Genomic DNA, 13982 nt, shown 5'->3' with positions numbered 1-13982 from the left:
ATTGAAAGAATTTCTCACTGTTAGCAATGGTGCTGACTTCGCCTTTCTAAGGCATTTATTTTATAATCCTCGCCAATGACTTCGAAGGTTGGAATGCGCGACGCATTGCCTAAGCCAGTTCACGAAAGTCATCTTTGCCTCGATGCAGCAGTGTGATGCGGTGAAGAATACGCGAAGTATTGCGGTGAACTATACCAAGAGTGGGAAGGAGCAATTGTCAAGGATTGAATCCTGGAGCCGCCAGGATTGAATCCTGGCGGCTGCGGCCACATTTCGATGGGTACAAGATGCAAAAGATGCCCGTGTACCGTGCATTGGGTGCACATTAAAGAACCCCAGGTGGTCAGAATTAATCTGGAGTACCCCACTGCTGTGTGCCTCGTAATCGTAATGTGGTTTTGACACACAAAACCCTAGAATTTAATTAAAATTAATATGCATGCGATGGTTGGGAAAAAGCAATGCCATAGCAGTCAATAGGTCACTCACACATTCATTTCGCACATGATGCTACTACATACTTGATGCAATCAAACCTTCTGGCTCTTTGTGAAAGGACACTACTGGGTTGGCATCTCGCTTGTGCTATTTTACAATTTGGCACTAAACAGCCAACAGTCTTGATGCAGCTTAGGCCTCTGTACTTTGCGCACAAACAAGCTCCATGCCATCATAGACTCTTTAATGTTTCTGCAATTCAGAAGGGGCACATTTCTTTTTTTTTTACATGCCATGTTTTAATAAATCCACCATGCTTTGCAACCTGCCAGCAATATAAATGCAGTGCACAGCCACATTGCACCCTGCATTTCAGTCCTGTGCAACGCCACCAATAGATGCAGAAGCGAAGCAAAATAAAGATGCCATCTGGTTTAAGCTGTACAACCTGCTTGTAGCAAAGTATCTATGCTGCAAGCTGGTCGAATGAATAAAACCCATGAGTAATGCACCCAAACATAGTATTCAGCTACATTCATCATGGAATACCACCTCTGTATGAAAAGTCGGTGCAAATGAACTTAGTAGCTAAGTGGTGTAACAGAAATGTAGTACTCCAGTATACTCGTAGCACTATACAAGGCTGCAATATGCATCTCAGTGACTGCCACTGGCAACAAAGCAAAGACTGACGCTTGGCACAAGCAGTGGTAACAAAAGAAAGAAAAGATTTTTTCATTTTTCACACTTGTCATTTTTGATGAGTAGGCTTCAAGATGGAGGCATGACACTCCTTGCCATTTATCCATCCTCTATGTCACTGAGGTGCTCAAGTGGGGGACATTAATGGAATGGGCTCTGTGTGGATTTTCTACAAGGATGGCAGAAGGCACAGCAGTGCATCCAGATTGACAGCCTTTTATATACACTTTCCAACAACTTTTGTTCACGGCCAAAAGTACATGCAGATGATGACCCGCCGTGGTTGCTCAGTGGCTATGGTGTTAGGCTGCTGAGCACGAGGTTGCGGGATCGAATCCCGGCCACGGTGGCCGCATTTCAATGGGGGCGAAATGCAAAAACACCCGTGTGCTTAGATTTAGGTGCACGTTAAAGAACCCCAGGTGGTCGAAATTTCCGGAGTCCTCCACTACGGCGTGCCTCATAATCAGAAAGTGGTTTTGGCATGTAAAACCCCATAATTTAATTTAATGCAGATGATGAAATATGTCTCAACCTTTCTTTTTCTAGTTTATTACGTTCACCTTATATAGGCTTGTACATGTTATGTGTAACGACTTTAATATTAAATTGAAACAGCAGTGCAAAATTACTACTACACTACTTCCAAAAAGCAAAGAAATTGGAGTTAAATATTGTAAAATTCGATTGCAAACAATGGAGTTGAAGATTGTAAGTTGCTGAAATTTTGGTAAATCTTGAATTTCATCAAATCAAAGTTCACTGTAATCAAAGTCCAACTGTGCATGTTATATTCATGTGGCAACTTGCCTCGAAGTGAGTGTATGCATGGTGTCCGTATTTACTTGTGTAAGTCCTGCACTTCCTTTCATTTCTTTTTTTTCTTTTCTTTCTTTTAATTTTAGCAAGGTGTGGCTCTTTCACAAGTCAGGCATATAACTACCTGCTAAATCTGTGGGCATTATCGCAAATGATGTTGGGACAATGTTGTCTAGCTGCCCACCTTTTTGTGCCTGCCCATCATTCCCGACTGACAGGCTTGATGCACAAGATCGCTTAAAATTGTCTGAAGTGCTAATGCACCCTAAGATTAATGACAGCAAACCGTCACACAAATGTTCGACAATTCACAAAGAAGGTAAAAAAAAAAAGGAAACAGCAACTTAACTGGATGGAGGAATAGAGCAACAGGCAATGTTGCACCCTATAATTGGGGGCAAGAAAAACAGCTAGCTCTATCCACTAATGGCGTTCAGAACCAATCCTACTGTGCCATGACTGGACTAGTGCTGGGCACTGGCCCTACTCCTGTCCGGTCGTGGCTGTGATGCATGCATTGCGGCAGGTCACTTTAATGAAACTTTTTTCTTTCCTTTTTGTGAATTTTTGTCCTCAGAAAGTGTGTGTCGAGATGGGGGGGAGTTGAATAGATGCTTTGTAGTGCCATTGCCTGGGCACATCCATATTGGAATTACAAGGGCACCCCAATATTTACTTGTGTCTTACTTGAACAAATATGGTACATCCATTGTAGTGGCTGAAAAGCTGCGACTTCTGCAGAGCACAGTCACCTGTTTGGTTCCCACTTGTGGCTACTGCATTCTGGTGAGAGCGTAATGCCTGTAAACCGAAATTGTGGTGCTTGTTACCACAGGTGATGAAAGTTAATTTATAGCTCTTGTAGGTGTAGCTGTGGCACATAACTCATTTTTGCTTCTTCTACTGCTGAGCACAAGGTTGCAGGTTTTATTCCAGGCCATGGCAGCGGCATTACGATGGGGACCTAATGCAAAAACGCTCATCTACCATTCTTTGGGTGCACATTCAAGAACCCCAAGTTTTCAGAATTAATCTGGAGTCCTCTACTGTGACACCCCTCATAAGCATGTCTGCAGTTTCAAGACATTAAGCCATTAAATATCTTTTTATTTTGGCTATGTAGATGGAATGTATAAATGTGGCTTGTTACAGATCGTTTAGACAGAAGGCAATGACAAACACACTTCTTGCTTATGCTGCAGGTGATGCCACTGAAGCGCAGTCTGCGCACACATCACCAGACACTGGGTGATGGTGTGTCACAGGCATTCCTTCGTGCACTAGTGGCCCTGATGGGTGGCTACCGGGAAGCCGTTCGCATGGAGGTGGGCCAGCGAATTACGTTTGACCCTGACCGCTTCCTGCAGTCACGTCCTGCCAGCCTTCGACCCTTTTTAGAACGCATGCTGCAGCTCCAGATTTTTCATCAGGCAAGAAATACCTTTGTGCTGTGAAGTATTTCATAAAATATTCTTGACACCAATACCTAATGTATTAGGGTACAACAAATGCAAGAAAGAAACAGACAAGGCTCTGTGTGCTAATCTGTGTCCGCGTGCTCTCAATCAGGATGCATGTGCTGTTTCAAGACTGCTGGCGTGGTTAAAAGTTGGGCAATAATGCATGCGCCTCTTTGGGACATACAGTGGTCTCTTTAAATGGAACCTAAAGGGACCAGGGAAATTGGTTCCGTTTATCAGGAGTTTCATTTACTGAGAGACAAAGCTGAATACAATTGCATGAATACAAAACCAACCAACCGTGAGGATGGTGTTCTAATTAAGTGATTTCCGTTTATCGAAATTCCTCTCTATTTAGAAGCCAAGATAAACATTTATTACTTTTTAACTAGTAGTGGCTTGTAGGTATTTGTAAAAAATAACACGAGTATCATGGGTGCTGCTTTCTTTTTTAACGTAAAAACTTGAGTGAGAAAAATGTATCTGATGTGAAATGTAAACTTTCACTTTTTGGCAGTTCCACTGAGTCCCAAAGTTTGGTATGTCTCCAATTTATAATTGGCACAGTCACACCTTGGTTTAAGAACTCATCTCATTCCGCTTTAACATTTCTCTTGATTTCAAACCACAATTTTTATTTGGCAATGTATTTCTGCATTACATTTTTGCTTTAACATTTTCATGTTTCATATGCATTTCAGGAGCTCCCGTGAGAAGCGTTCATGGTTAATGGATGAGAAAAATATGTTGCGATGGCATTAGCTGGTGTGGCACTTGTTGGCATGTTTGCTGGGTGCATTTTGGCTCCTTTTAGTGTGGGAGATTGTGAGCAGGATGTTGCCAGCTCCCGTGAGCAGACAGTGACAGCAGAGTCTAGCAATGTTATTTCATCAAATTTCATGGTTAGCATAACAATGGCATAACAATGAGCACAATCTAATGACAGCATGGTAAACAACTGTGTGGTGTATGGTTGCACTGCTTAGGTGGCACACACACACATAACAACACGAAATGGACATGGATCTTGCAACAACTGTGTAGGTGTCACCTTAGCACTTAGCAGCACAACCATAAGTCATACCATACCAAGTAGCCTCCGTCGAAGCACTTCATGGTAAACAAGGTGGGCACATATTTATGTGAATCATGCATGCTGGTGTAAGAACAGCAAGGTTTTCATATCCTGTTATTGGTGTCATTTTGAGGTTCATGGTATTTGCAATGGTGATCACAGTCTAATGACATCGTCTTATATGTAGCTGGTGCATTTTTTAACCCTTTCGCTGTCACGGACGTACCGGTACGTCATCGCGCTTCCCCCCCACGGTGTCACTGACGTACCGGTACGTTCTCTATCGTGCGTTCAAAATTTCGCGCCTGAGCGCAAAGCTGGCGCTCCTGAATTGGCCACGCCATCTGTTGACTCTTTCTACAAGTTCGTATATTCTCTCCGACCTGTGTTAACCCATGTATTGAAGAGTACGGTGCGACTGCCACTCCCCACTTTCTCTTTGCTGAGTGGCGCGGTGGCTCCGCGTTCGCTGGATCATGCGTCGCGCGCGTGTTGTATGAGTTCAAGGGTTGTTCTGCCATCTCCGCTGGTTTGAAGGTTTATATTTTTCTTCTATTGCTGTGCCTGCTACGCCGCGGCAAGTTCAGGCGCACGTGCCGTTGCCTCTCCGAAAAGAGTGACTCGATTGCTGCTTTCGCTCTCTCGCCGAACCCTCACTTCCGACTTGCAGCAGTAAACGTAAAGCCCTTCGAACTTTGTTTAGCCTTTTTCCATCTCCCTCTGTCTTCTTGATCACGCAACGTCCCATTTCTCTCCGTTGTGCGGGCGACTGAAAGCGCATCCTCCCAGCGCGTGGTTACTTTCGGATGGCTGAGCGCGCGGGACCTTCGTCTGCTCCTTGGTGCGGTGGCTCAATTCCGATTTAGAATTTGAGCCGAGCTCGGATTCGGACTCGGACAGAGTTGCATGCGAGAAAGAGGGTTCCGCATCGTCAGATTCGGATGTTGAACAAATTTTATAGTCAGGCTGATGATGATGATGATGTTTACTAACACCAGCTGCAGAACACTGAAATGTGCATATAGCATCGGCTACGTTATTTGTATACCAATCATAATCAAAAATAAATTGCTATGTTCATTCCCTGTTATGCTCGTTCCCTGATACCAAGCCGACACTGGGGGTGCGTCACGGCCAGAAAGGTCCGACAGCGAAAGGGTTAATGATTCTTGAACATTTACATCAGAATAGTGAAGTTTTCAAGCAGGGTGACTTATTTTCACACCTGTGCACAGTTTTTCTTAGGTATGGGTTACAACAGTAAAATTCAGTATGCCTTGATACTGCATCTCTTCTCTGGCATTGAAGCACTAAAAAAAAAAAAAAACCATAGCGCCTTTTAGCATCGCCAAACTGATCACTGTCGTTAGATGTGTGGTTTCTCTGAACCGCTAAAACAACTTGAAAGGTCACTGCAGCCGAACTATGTGAGCTTGCAGGTTTAACCATATGGTGAATATAGTGATAAAGCATTTGAAGCATTGTGTCATCACCACCATCCTATGTGAGAACTTAATTAAGGGAAAATGAGACAACCACCCAATCGTAGCAATAACTACAAAGGAAACCCATACTCGTTCCTCAAAAGGAAAGCCTCGCAGCTGAAGAAAAATTAGTCCTGGTCCGGGACTCGAACCCAGGACTACCGCCTTTCCGGGGCAGCCACTCTACCATCTGAGCTAGCCAGGTGGCTAGCAGGTGGCAGGGCAAAGTCAAATTTGTCAACAACTCGATGCAAAGGCAAGAGTTTGACGTAATAGTTGTGCGGAAGCCCGCAAGGTGGAGAGAAGAAATTAATTAAGGGAAAATGAGACATCCACCCAATCAGAGCAGTTGCTACAAAGGAAACCCATATGGGTTCCTTGAAAGAAAAGCCTTGCAGTTGAAGAAAAATTAGCCCTGGTCCGGGACTCAAACCCAGGACTACCGCCTTTCCGGGGCAGCCGCTCTACCGTCTGAGCTAACCAGGCTGCTAGCAGATGGCAGGGCGAAGTTGAATTTGTCAACAATTCGAAGCAAAGGCAAGAGTTTGACGTAATAGTTCTGCGGAAACCCACAAGGTGGAGAGAAGAAATAAATTAAGGGAAAATGAGACATTCACTCAATCGTAGCAGTCAGCTGCTTTGGTAGCTGACTGCCAATGAGATGATGCTGGTTAGGTCTAGCTGGAGGTCATGCCGGGTGGCACGTCGTCATAGGAAGCTTACCCTTGATATATGTCCGTACCCGTAGATGAATGCACGGAGATCTGGCACGAGATTCGCACACTGGCTGAACTGAGGGCAGCATGCGTAAACTAGGGTTTGTGGGCGATCAGCCGACAACTAATGTGAATGCGTATGGCAAAAGTGTTTTTATGCATGTATACTGCTGTAAATGGTGAAAACTCGCGTGTGGACAATGTGAACTTGCGGAACACAGCTTAACCTGACTTCGTCGTGGAGTCAAGGTCACAAACACAAAATCTGCACTTTACGATAATGTCCATTGCGGCGAGTAAATGCGAAACGCACTCACAGCCTCGACCTATTCTTTTGTGGTGCTGGAGTTGTAAAAAAAAAAAAGATTTTACCATAAAAATTCGTTTTTCTGGCCTGCCCGATAATTCAGACATTTTTAAGACCCTGTCCATATCCGAAAATATTAGTTGGCAACTGTATTTACTTTCTGCGCACAAACTGAAGGGCTAAAAAGTGACAATGTGCACGGTGCGGACTGTGCGCCGCTGACACGTGGCCAGAACAAAAGGCTTCTCCATTGCCTAGGCAACCCATGCTGAGCCAGGATGCTGCCACCATGTTTGCTTTTTTTTCTTTTGATGCTTTCGCATCAAATGGCCCATTGAGCAAGAAAGCCGGCGTCTGTAGCAGCAAAATGGCACCTAAATTCCCATAGGCTGCGACGCCATGTCACGAACGTGCTTTCATGGAGCAGAGCAGACAAAACAGTGTTGCATCGTCATGACATCACATCACCAGCACACCTTGACGGAGCAGATACGGCGATGCAACATTGCGGGGCAAGATGAGTGGTCAGCGAGACAGTCGCATGACGCACGCGCACCGGTGCCGCCGTCTCGCTCTCGAAAGCTGGCATGCAGTCCCTATCTCTCTTTCTCATCCCTACTAGGCTTAGCTGATGTGCGTGCCTGCCGGCATTGGGGGCCACTGCTGCTTCCTCGCTCATTCGTCGTGCTGAATGTCGGTGGCATGTGGCGTTCGCACTGCAGGCTGCTGCTGCTTGTTGGCTTCGGCAGCACGTACCGTGATGGTACATTACTTGCAGCTCAAAGCTCGAAGCACTGCTCAGCAGTGCTAAATTGGACATTAATGCTTTTGCATTCACAACACATAAAAAGTGCTTAGGTGTCCTCGGATTTTTTTTCTCTTCGTTCGCTCACTCACTTTGCATTTTCTCTTCCTCCTCTGCGTCACTCTCGTTCTCCCCTCGGCCGGCGCACCTCGTGGAGAAGTGCGCTAGCTTGTCTGCGGGATTTTCAGGCAACGGCATTATAACCGGTATTTCATCTCGCGCAGCTCTACTAAAGCGGTATGCATATACATTGAGTCCTGTGGGAAGATAAACGGGAGTCAGAAAAGACTGCGTTAATATCTGGTCCTGCACTATAAGTGGTTACATTATAAGTGGTCTGAGCTGTAATTGAACATGTAAGCAATAAATGAACGAATAAAACCTAGGAGCGATTCTCTGTACGTGGCACTCCAGCTGTTCTTTGTTGCTACACTTGCATTCTAAATATGGAATTTGTTTCCCTCTTTTACAGTTTATTGAAGGCAGATTGCAGATTCTCAACTCCTGTGAGGTCCACAACGACATATTTGAGCTGGAGGTGAACATGTTTGATGACAGCTCCAACAAGCAGTTTAAGCAGCATTACAAGTACTGGTTGGCAAACATGAAGGTGGGCAATCATTTTTTTTTATTGACTGAGCTACACAATCTGGTGCTCAAAACTAAGTTTAAAGGGACCAGTGATTGTCAACAAGCAACTAAGAGCGCACATCTTATCACGTGGTAGGGACACCGATATGCATACACACATATCAACGAAATTTATTTCGATGTTCTTCTTTAATTCAGTAAACTTGGACAGTACCTGAAGACAACACATTTCTCAACTAGCAATTAATTTTTTTGACAGTGAAATTCTGATTATATGCAAAACTATTAAAAACAAAAACAAAAGAAGTTGGTGTTGGAGCACGTGCAGGAGTGTGCACTCACTGGTGTTGTGTTTCATTGTAGTGGTACCAATCCTGTTCTACATATTACAGTTTACATATTACATAAACATACTCGTTCATCAGTTTAGTTTACTTAATGTTTCCCATTTGTGTCTTTTAAAGGGGCCTTGAACCACCCCTCGGGCTTCGTGAAATAACATAGTCCGCGGGTAGCATACACTGCCGTGAACACCTCAGCCAAGTTTTGCAGTTGTTTGCGGTGCGGGGAGCTCGCAAGCGGATCGCAACGCCACCTTTCTCTCAAACTCTCTATTTTCCACAGAAGACCCCATCCTCACTCTCTTCTGGATGCTTTATTCCATCATCGGACGCTTTATTTCGTTATTCCCTTAGACGGCTGCTATTGGCCGATAGCTACCATCAAGCTGCGGTCGGCTACATGGCGTAGATACTGTGGCCGCCGCGGTGTGCCATTACGGGTTCACTGGCTAAGCGCGCTGCAGCTCACTGAGGAAAACCATGTTTGGCTTATGTTTAGCATGTCATAGGCACCAAACGTCATGGGAAGTCATGGCAACTCCAAAATGAAATTTGAACTGTGCGCCGCCATGGTGACATTTAGAAGGCGGAGCGTTGTGTGCGTGCCCCACTGCGCCTTAGTCTTTGCAGTGCAAGGCATTGAAGAAGGAACGAAAACACAGCGGAGGCCGTGTTTGATTGCCAATAACTTCGCTTCTGCTGAATGCATTGAAGTACTTTTTGCGGCAAAATATTTCTGAAATAGCCTATTTTGACTTCAAATGCCTTTCTCCACTTTGATAAAAAGCGATTCGGGCCCCTTTAAAGGCTGACTGCAACGAAACTTTTGACCATGTAAAAGGCTAATTTTATGCAAGTATAGAAAAGCTTCCATACAAAATTTTGCGCTTGAATTACAAGGGAATACATAAAAAAAAAGCATACAAATATAGACGTCCTTGATACCTAAAATAGAACAAAAATTACCACCCAAGCACTTTGTACAAATGGCTAACCAGCGAAGCTGAAACGTGCGTCCCCGGTGTTTATCACTGGGTTAATCCCGACGGTTCATTAAAGTCTTTCTCAATTATTGGTGATGTCTTTGTGCTTCTTAATTAGTTTACACGCATGTTCGGCTGAAATGGAGAGAATGACGTCAGTGACGGTATGGCCACAGTCTGCCATTGTCGCTTGCGTTTGATGTCTCGAGTAGGGTTTTGCAAATAGTGGATTTTGAGTTCAGAGTGAATTCGAAGCTAATAGTGATTTTGGCCAAATATTTTCGAATCAAATATCAAATAGTTGCTGTTAAAAAATCTTGGCCGCAAAGTGGCTTGCAAGATAAGTATTGGGTATATGCAATTATTAGGTTGACTGATATGTGAGAATGAGACCACAATTAATTCAAGTATGACTTATTTATTGAAGTACCGGACTTCGTTTTTTAAAGAAAAGTGAGAAATACTATCAAGCTGGATTTTCCACACTGTCGTTCTGAGTCCATCTTGCTGACCAACGAAGTTTCCGCTATTTTGACAATGGTGATGTCATTCACTTATCGCCTTCTTTCGGAATATTATTCTCTAAATTTTCTGAAATGGTTGTTTACGAGTCTTCTTGCAAACAAAAGTTAAGAGAGAAATTATGAAGAGTATGAGAAATATTTTAAAGGTACTTATTTTTTTATCCGAAACTTGTTTTTGTAGCTTAGTGTCTGGATGCGGCGGTGGTGAGAAATCAGTGCGGGCAACCAGGGCGCCAAGATTAGCAAAGATGACACTGGCATATACCAGCGTATCTGGGGCTTGTTGCTCGATTTCTTTTGCCCGTTGTGGCCAGACCTCACCAGGTCTGGCCATTTCAACCTGACAAGCGCAGAGCATACAATGTGTACTAACGATTGTGTTTGCAAAGAATTTCATCACTATGCGTCGTGGAGAGGTCTCTAATTTCAATCCGAACATCATTTTCCCTTTCCCTCGCGGCGACCACGCTCCAAGCCGGACGGTGACGTACTCGTGTCCCTGCGCCTATGTACTCGTGTCCGCAGTATAACGTCACTCGTGGTTACACGTGACTTCGAGAATTATTCAAGGCAACATCTGTTATTTGTGTGATCTGTTGCTTGAATTGACGAATTGAAGTTTAGAGAAATAATAAAACACAAATGGAATGTCTGCATGTTTTTTTGTTTTACTTTTCACCAAAGCAAGAGAGATGTACTTCCACTTCGTTTGCTTGTTCCCACGGTCGTGCAGTCACGTGCGCAGGTACCGAAACTATGCCATTTTCTACCTTGTTCCAGCACATGATCATGCTCTGCGATCCGCTTGTTCTGCCTCAGTATTCGTGTAGCACTGATTTATACCGCTAGTCATGTGTCCTTGTTCACAGCGTGCAAAAGCATGTGCTGCACGAAATGAGACAATCGCAACAGTTCGTGGGCAGTGCCATCAGCGTAAGTGCGCAGCGCTGAAAAAAAGAAAAGCAAGGAGAAAAAAAAAATGAAGGCGGGGCCCATGATGTATGTGTCACGCGATCCTCAAGGTCCGGTGTGGGAGGAAACAGGGAAGGAACTTCACTTGCGGAGGCTAGACGGGGCAAGTGGAGAGAGTGTCTCGTTGGGCAGTGGAGCTCGCCCCCTGAAATCATGGGTTCGCAGCACTGAAATATTTCTATCTCGGCTGTTAATGAGCTGATTTGAAAAATTCTTGCGGCAGAGTGCTTCCTAGAGGACACGTAACAACTTCCAGTGTATAACCGAAATTAGCTACGGGGCCTGGTGAGGGGCCCTTTAATGAGTTGATGAAATGACTACAGTTAATATATTTGTGAACTCCCACCGTAACATTTATATAGTTTTGACGAACGTGAGTCAATTTTTATTTTAAAAATTGTGCCTTACTGATTACAGTCAACAGCCAATTTTTTCAGACTCCCTAGGGGCCGCCAAAACTTCTTAAAAAATCGGGCAGTTCTAAAAATACGAATGCGTCTTTTACTGCCCCCAAGGGCTCAAACTGCCACAGGCATGTCCGAAATAACTCTGAAGGCCTGCCAGTTCACTTATTAGGTGTATCGATCTTCTTACTGTGACAGGAGACGGCAGGTGCACGCACGTTTAATTAAGGAATCGTGACATTTACCTTTTCCCATTCTTGGTATGCTTCACCGCAATACTACGAGCACGTTTCATCGCGTAACGCTGCTGTATTGAGGCGAAGCTGACTTTCACGAACCAGCATCATGCAATGATTGTGCCTTCCAAGCTTCGAAGCCTTTGGCGAGAATTAGAAAGGCGGAGTCGGCGCCATTGCTAACAGCGGCCGAATCGTTTTAATAAAAACATGGCACCGAACAGCAGGAAGCTTGGTAGTGAACATCAAGTAGCTAGGCCTAGCATTGCCATGGTGGTGGCTACGGTTGCCAGGGGATCTGCATGCGAGAGCGCCAGTTCAAAGCGGCGAGGTAATCAAAATGGCAGCGGTGGTAGCTTTGACCAATGCCCTTTCGGACCTGTGGTCATGGCAAAACATCCGGAAAATCAGACGGAAATAGGTTTTTTGTGTTCGAAATTTCAGTCATTCTTGTACATTCACTCTATGGGGTACCATAGTGGTGCCACGAAGGTGTCTGAATAATCCGGCATTTCCGAAAAATCGGGCGTCTGGATAATACTTGTTGACTGTATTGGACAGTAATCAAACTTGCGATCGTGAGTTTGCCAACACTTCGAAAAGCACGAATATTATAACTGCTCTCGAAGCGAATACTAATAGTGTAATATTCGCAACTATGATTAGAAAATCCGAATATTCGCACAACACTAGTCTAGAGTTTGCTCAGTGGTGTGGTTAGCAGTATCCACCTGCCATTGCCACTTGCGATTCTTCAAAATTAAATTGCTTCAAAATTAAATCTTTCCAACAGGTAAGACAATGAACAGGTCATACCCCCTTAACTCTTTCGGGACCGCGGTCCGGATATCTTGCAAAAATGCACGATCAAATTGCACGCGCTCTCAAACGCGAAATTTTCGCGGTGGAACACGTGTCGCCATCTAGTGGGGTCGTTTCACATCTCTAGTTATCGTTATTGCGCAATTCGCCTCTCTCGCGGCAGGCGGCAACGTAGGAGAGACGCACAGGGGACGGCGAGTTTGGTTGCCGTGGAAACGTACAGAGCGAAAGTCGGGCATGGTTTCCAGAACCGGTTTGTGCAACATGTACACAGACTTCCTGTGTGATCCCCCTCGGAGCGTTTTTGTGCTCCGCTGGCCGATTCGGATTTGTGAAACCCGAGCGCTCGCTCGAGGATTTCGGCGGCCGCTCCAGATTGACCAGTGAAAAACGCCATAAGGAAACTGACAGACTCAACTATTGTTGACATCTATGTAATGCGAAGCATCGCGCGGATCCCTGTGGCACATGAAACCATTGAAGCGAAGCGTGATGCCCTCATCGCAACTGCCTGCAGCAGGCAACTGCTGTGTGTTTAGATTATCGGCTACTAAAAAGTGTGCAGTACGCTACCAATGGCACCATGCATCACATGCTGTAAAACAGATAGGTGACAATACTTATCGCAATAAGTTTGGTGGCGATAGCATTTAATGCGGCGTACGACGGCCTGGGCAGAGATTTGCGGGTAGTGGAATAAAAAACTGCGCGCCACCATTTTCACGTGAAATGGGTGGCTATATACTGTTCTTAACCGCGTGCGCCTCCTGCCTTGTTCACATGGGATTTAGCGGTTGGAAAACATGTACAATTGCAGTCTGCAGCAGGGAACGGCGGTGCGTTTTGGTTATCCCCTATTAAAAGCATGTGCTACGCTTCCGACTGCACCACGTGCTGTGAAACAGATAGCCGAAGATGCTTATTGCAATAGGATTGGCGGTGGTAACTGTGAATGCCGTTTGCGATAAGCATCACGCTGCCGCATAGCGGCTCGCTGGGCCGCGGAGCCGTAGTCGTTTTGAAATGTTTAAAGTTATGGATACCATTGGGCATATACTGCTGTAAAGGGCACTAGTCGATATAACAAAGTAATGGATATAACTAAATCATTTTGGCTTCCCCCTTCAACTTTGTTATTATGAGGTTCGAGTAGTACAACAGTAGCAGACAGATTTTTCGGACTCCAAAAATTTGGACTTGATATTCTGGACTTCATATATGCACCGTCAGGGTTCCCATAGATCTAATGCATTCTTGCGACTGATTTCTCGGATAAATTTAGGCCCCAAAGTTCGATTTTCCG

At 44.9% G+C, this 13982-nt stretch overlaps 1 protein-coding gene across 1 annotated transcript in view; it reads left to right on the top strand.

Moving 5' to 3' along the window:
* Positions 1 to 13982, top strand: part of LOC126547968 (DENN domain-containing protein 1A-like) — a 109910-nt gene that overhangs the window by 24498 nt on the left and 71430 nt on the right. Inside the window, exons 14-15 of the mRNA XM_050196033.2 lie at positions 3162 to 3389; positions 8279 to 8416. Of these exons, the coding sequence (XP_050051990.1) occupies positions 3162 to 3389; positions 8279 to 8416 (366 nt within the window). The remainder of the gene's footprint in view (positions 1 to 3161; positions 3390 to 8278; positions 8417 to 13982) is intronic.

The sequence above is a fragment of the Dermacentor andersoni genome, chromosome 1 (genome assembly GCF_023375885.2).
Source record: "Dermacentor andersoni chromosome 1, qqDerAnde1_hic_scaffold, whole genome shotgun sequence".
NCBI classification, from domain to species: Eukaryota; Metazoa; Arthropoda; class Arachnida; order Ixodida; family Ixodidae; genus Dermacentor; species Dermacentor andersoni.
Note: the sequence above shows the minus strand (reverse complement) of the source record. Positions and strands in the feature narration are given on the sequence as shown.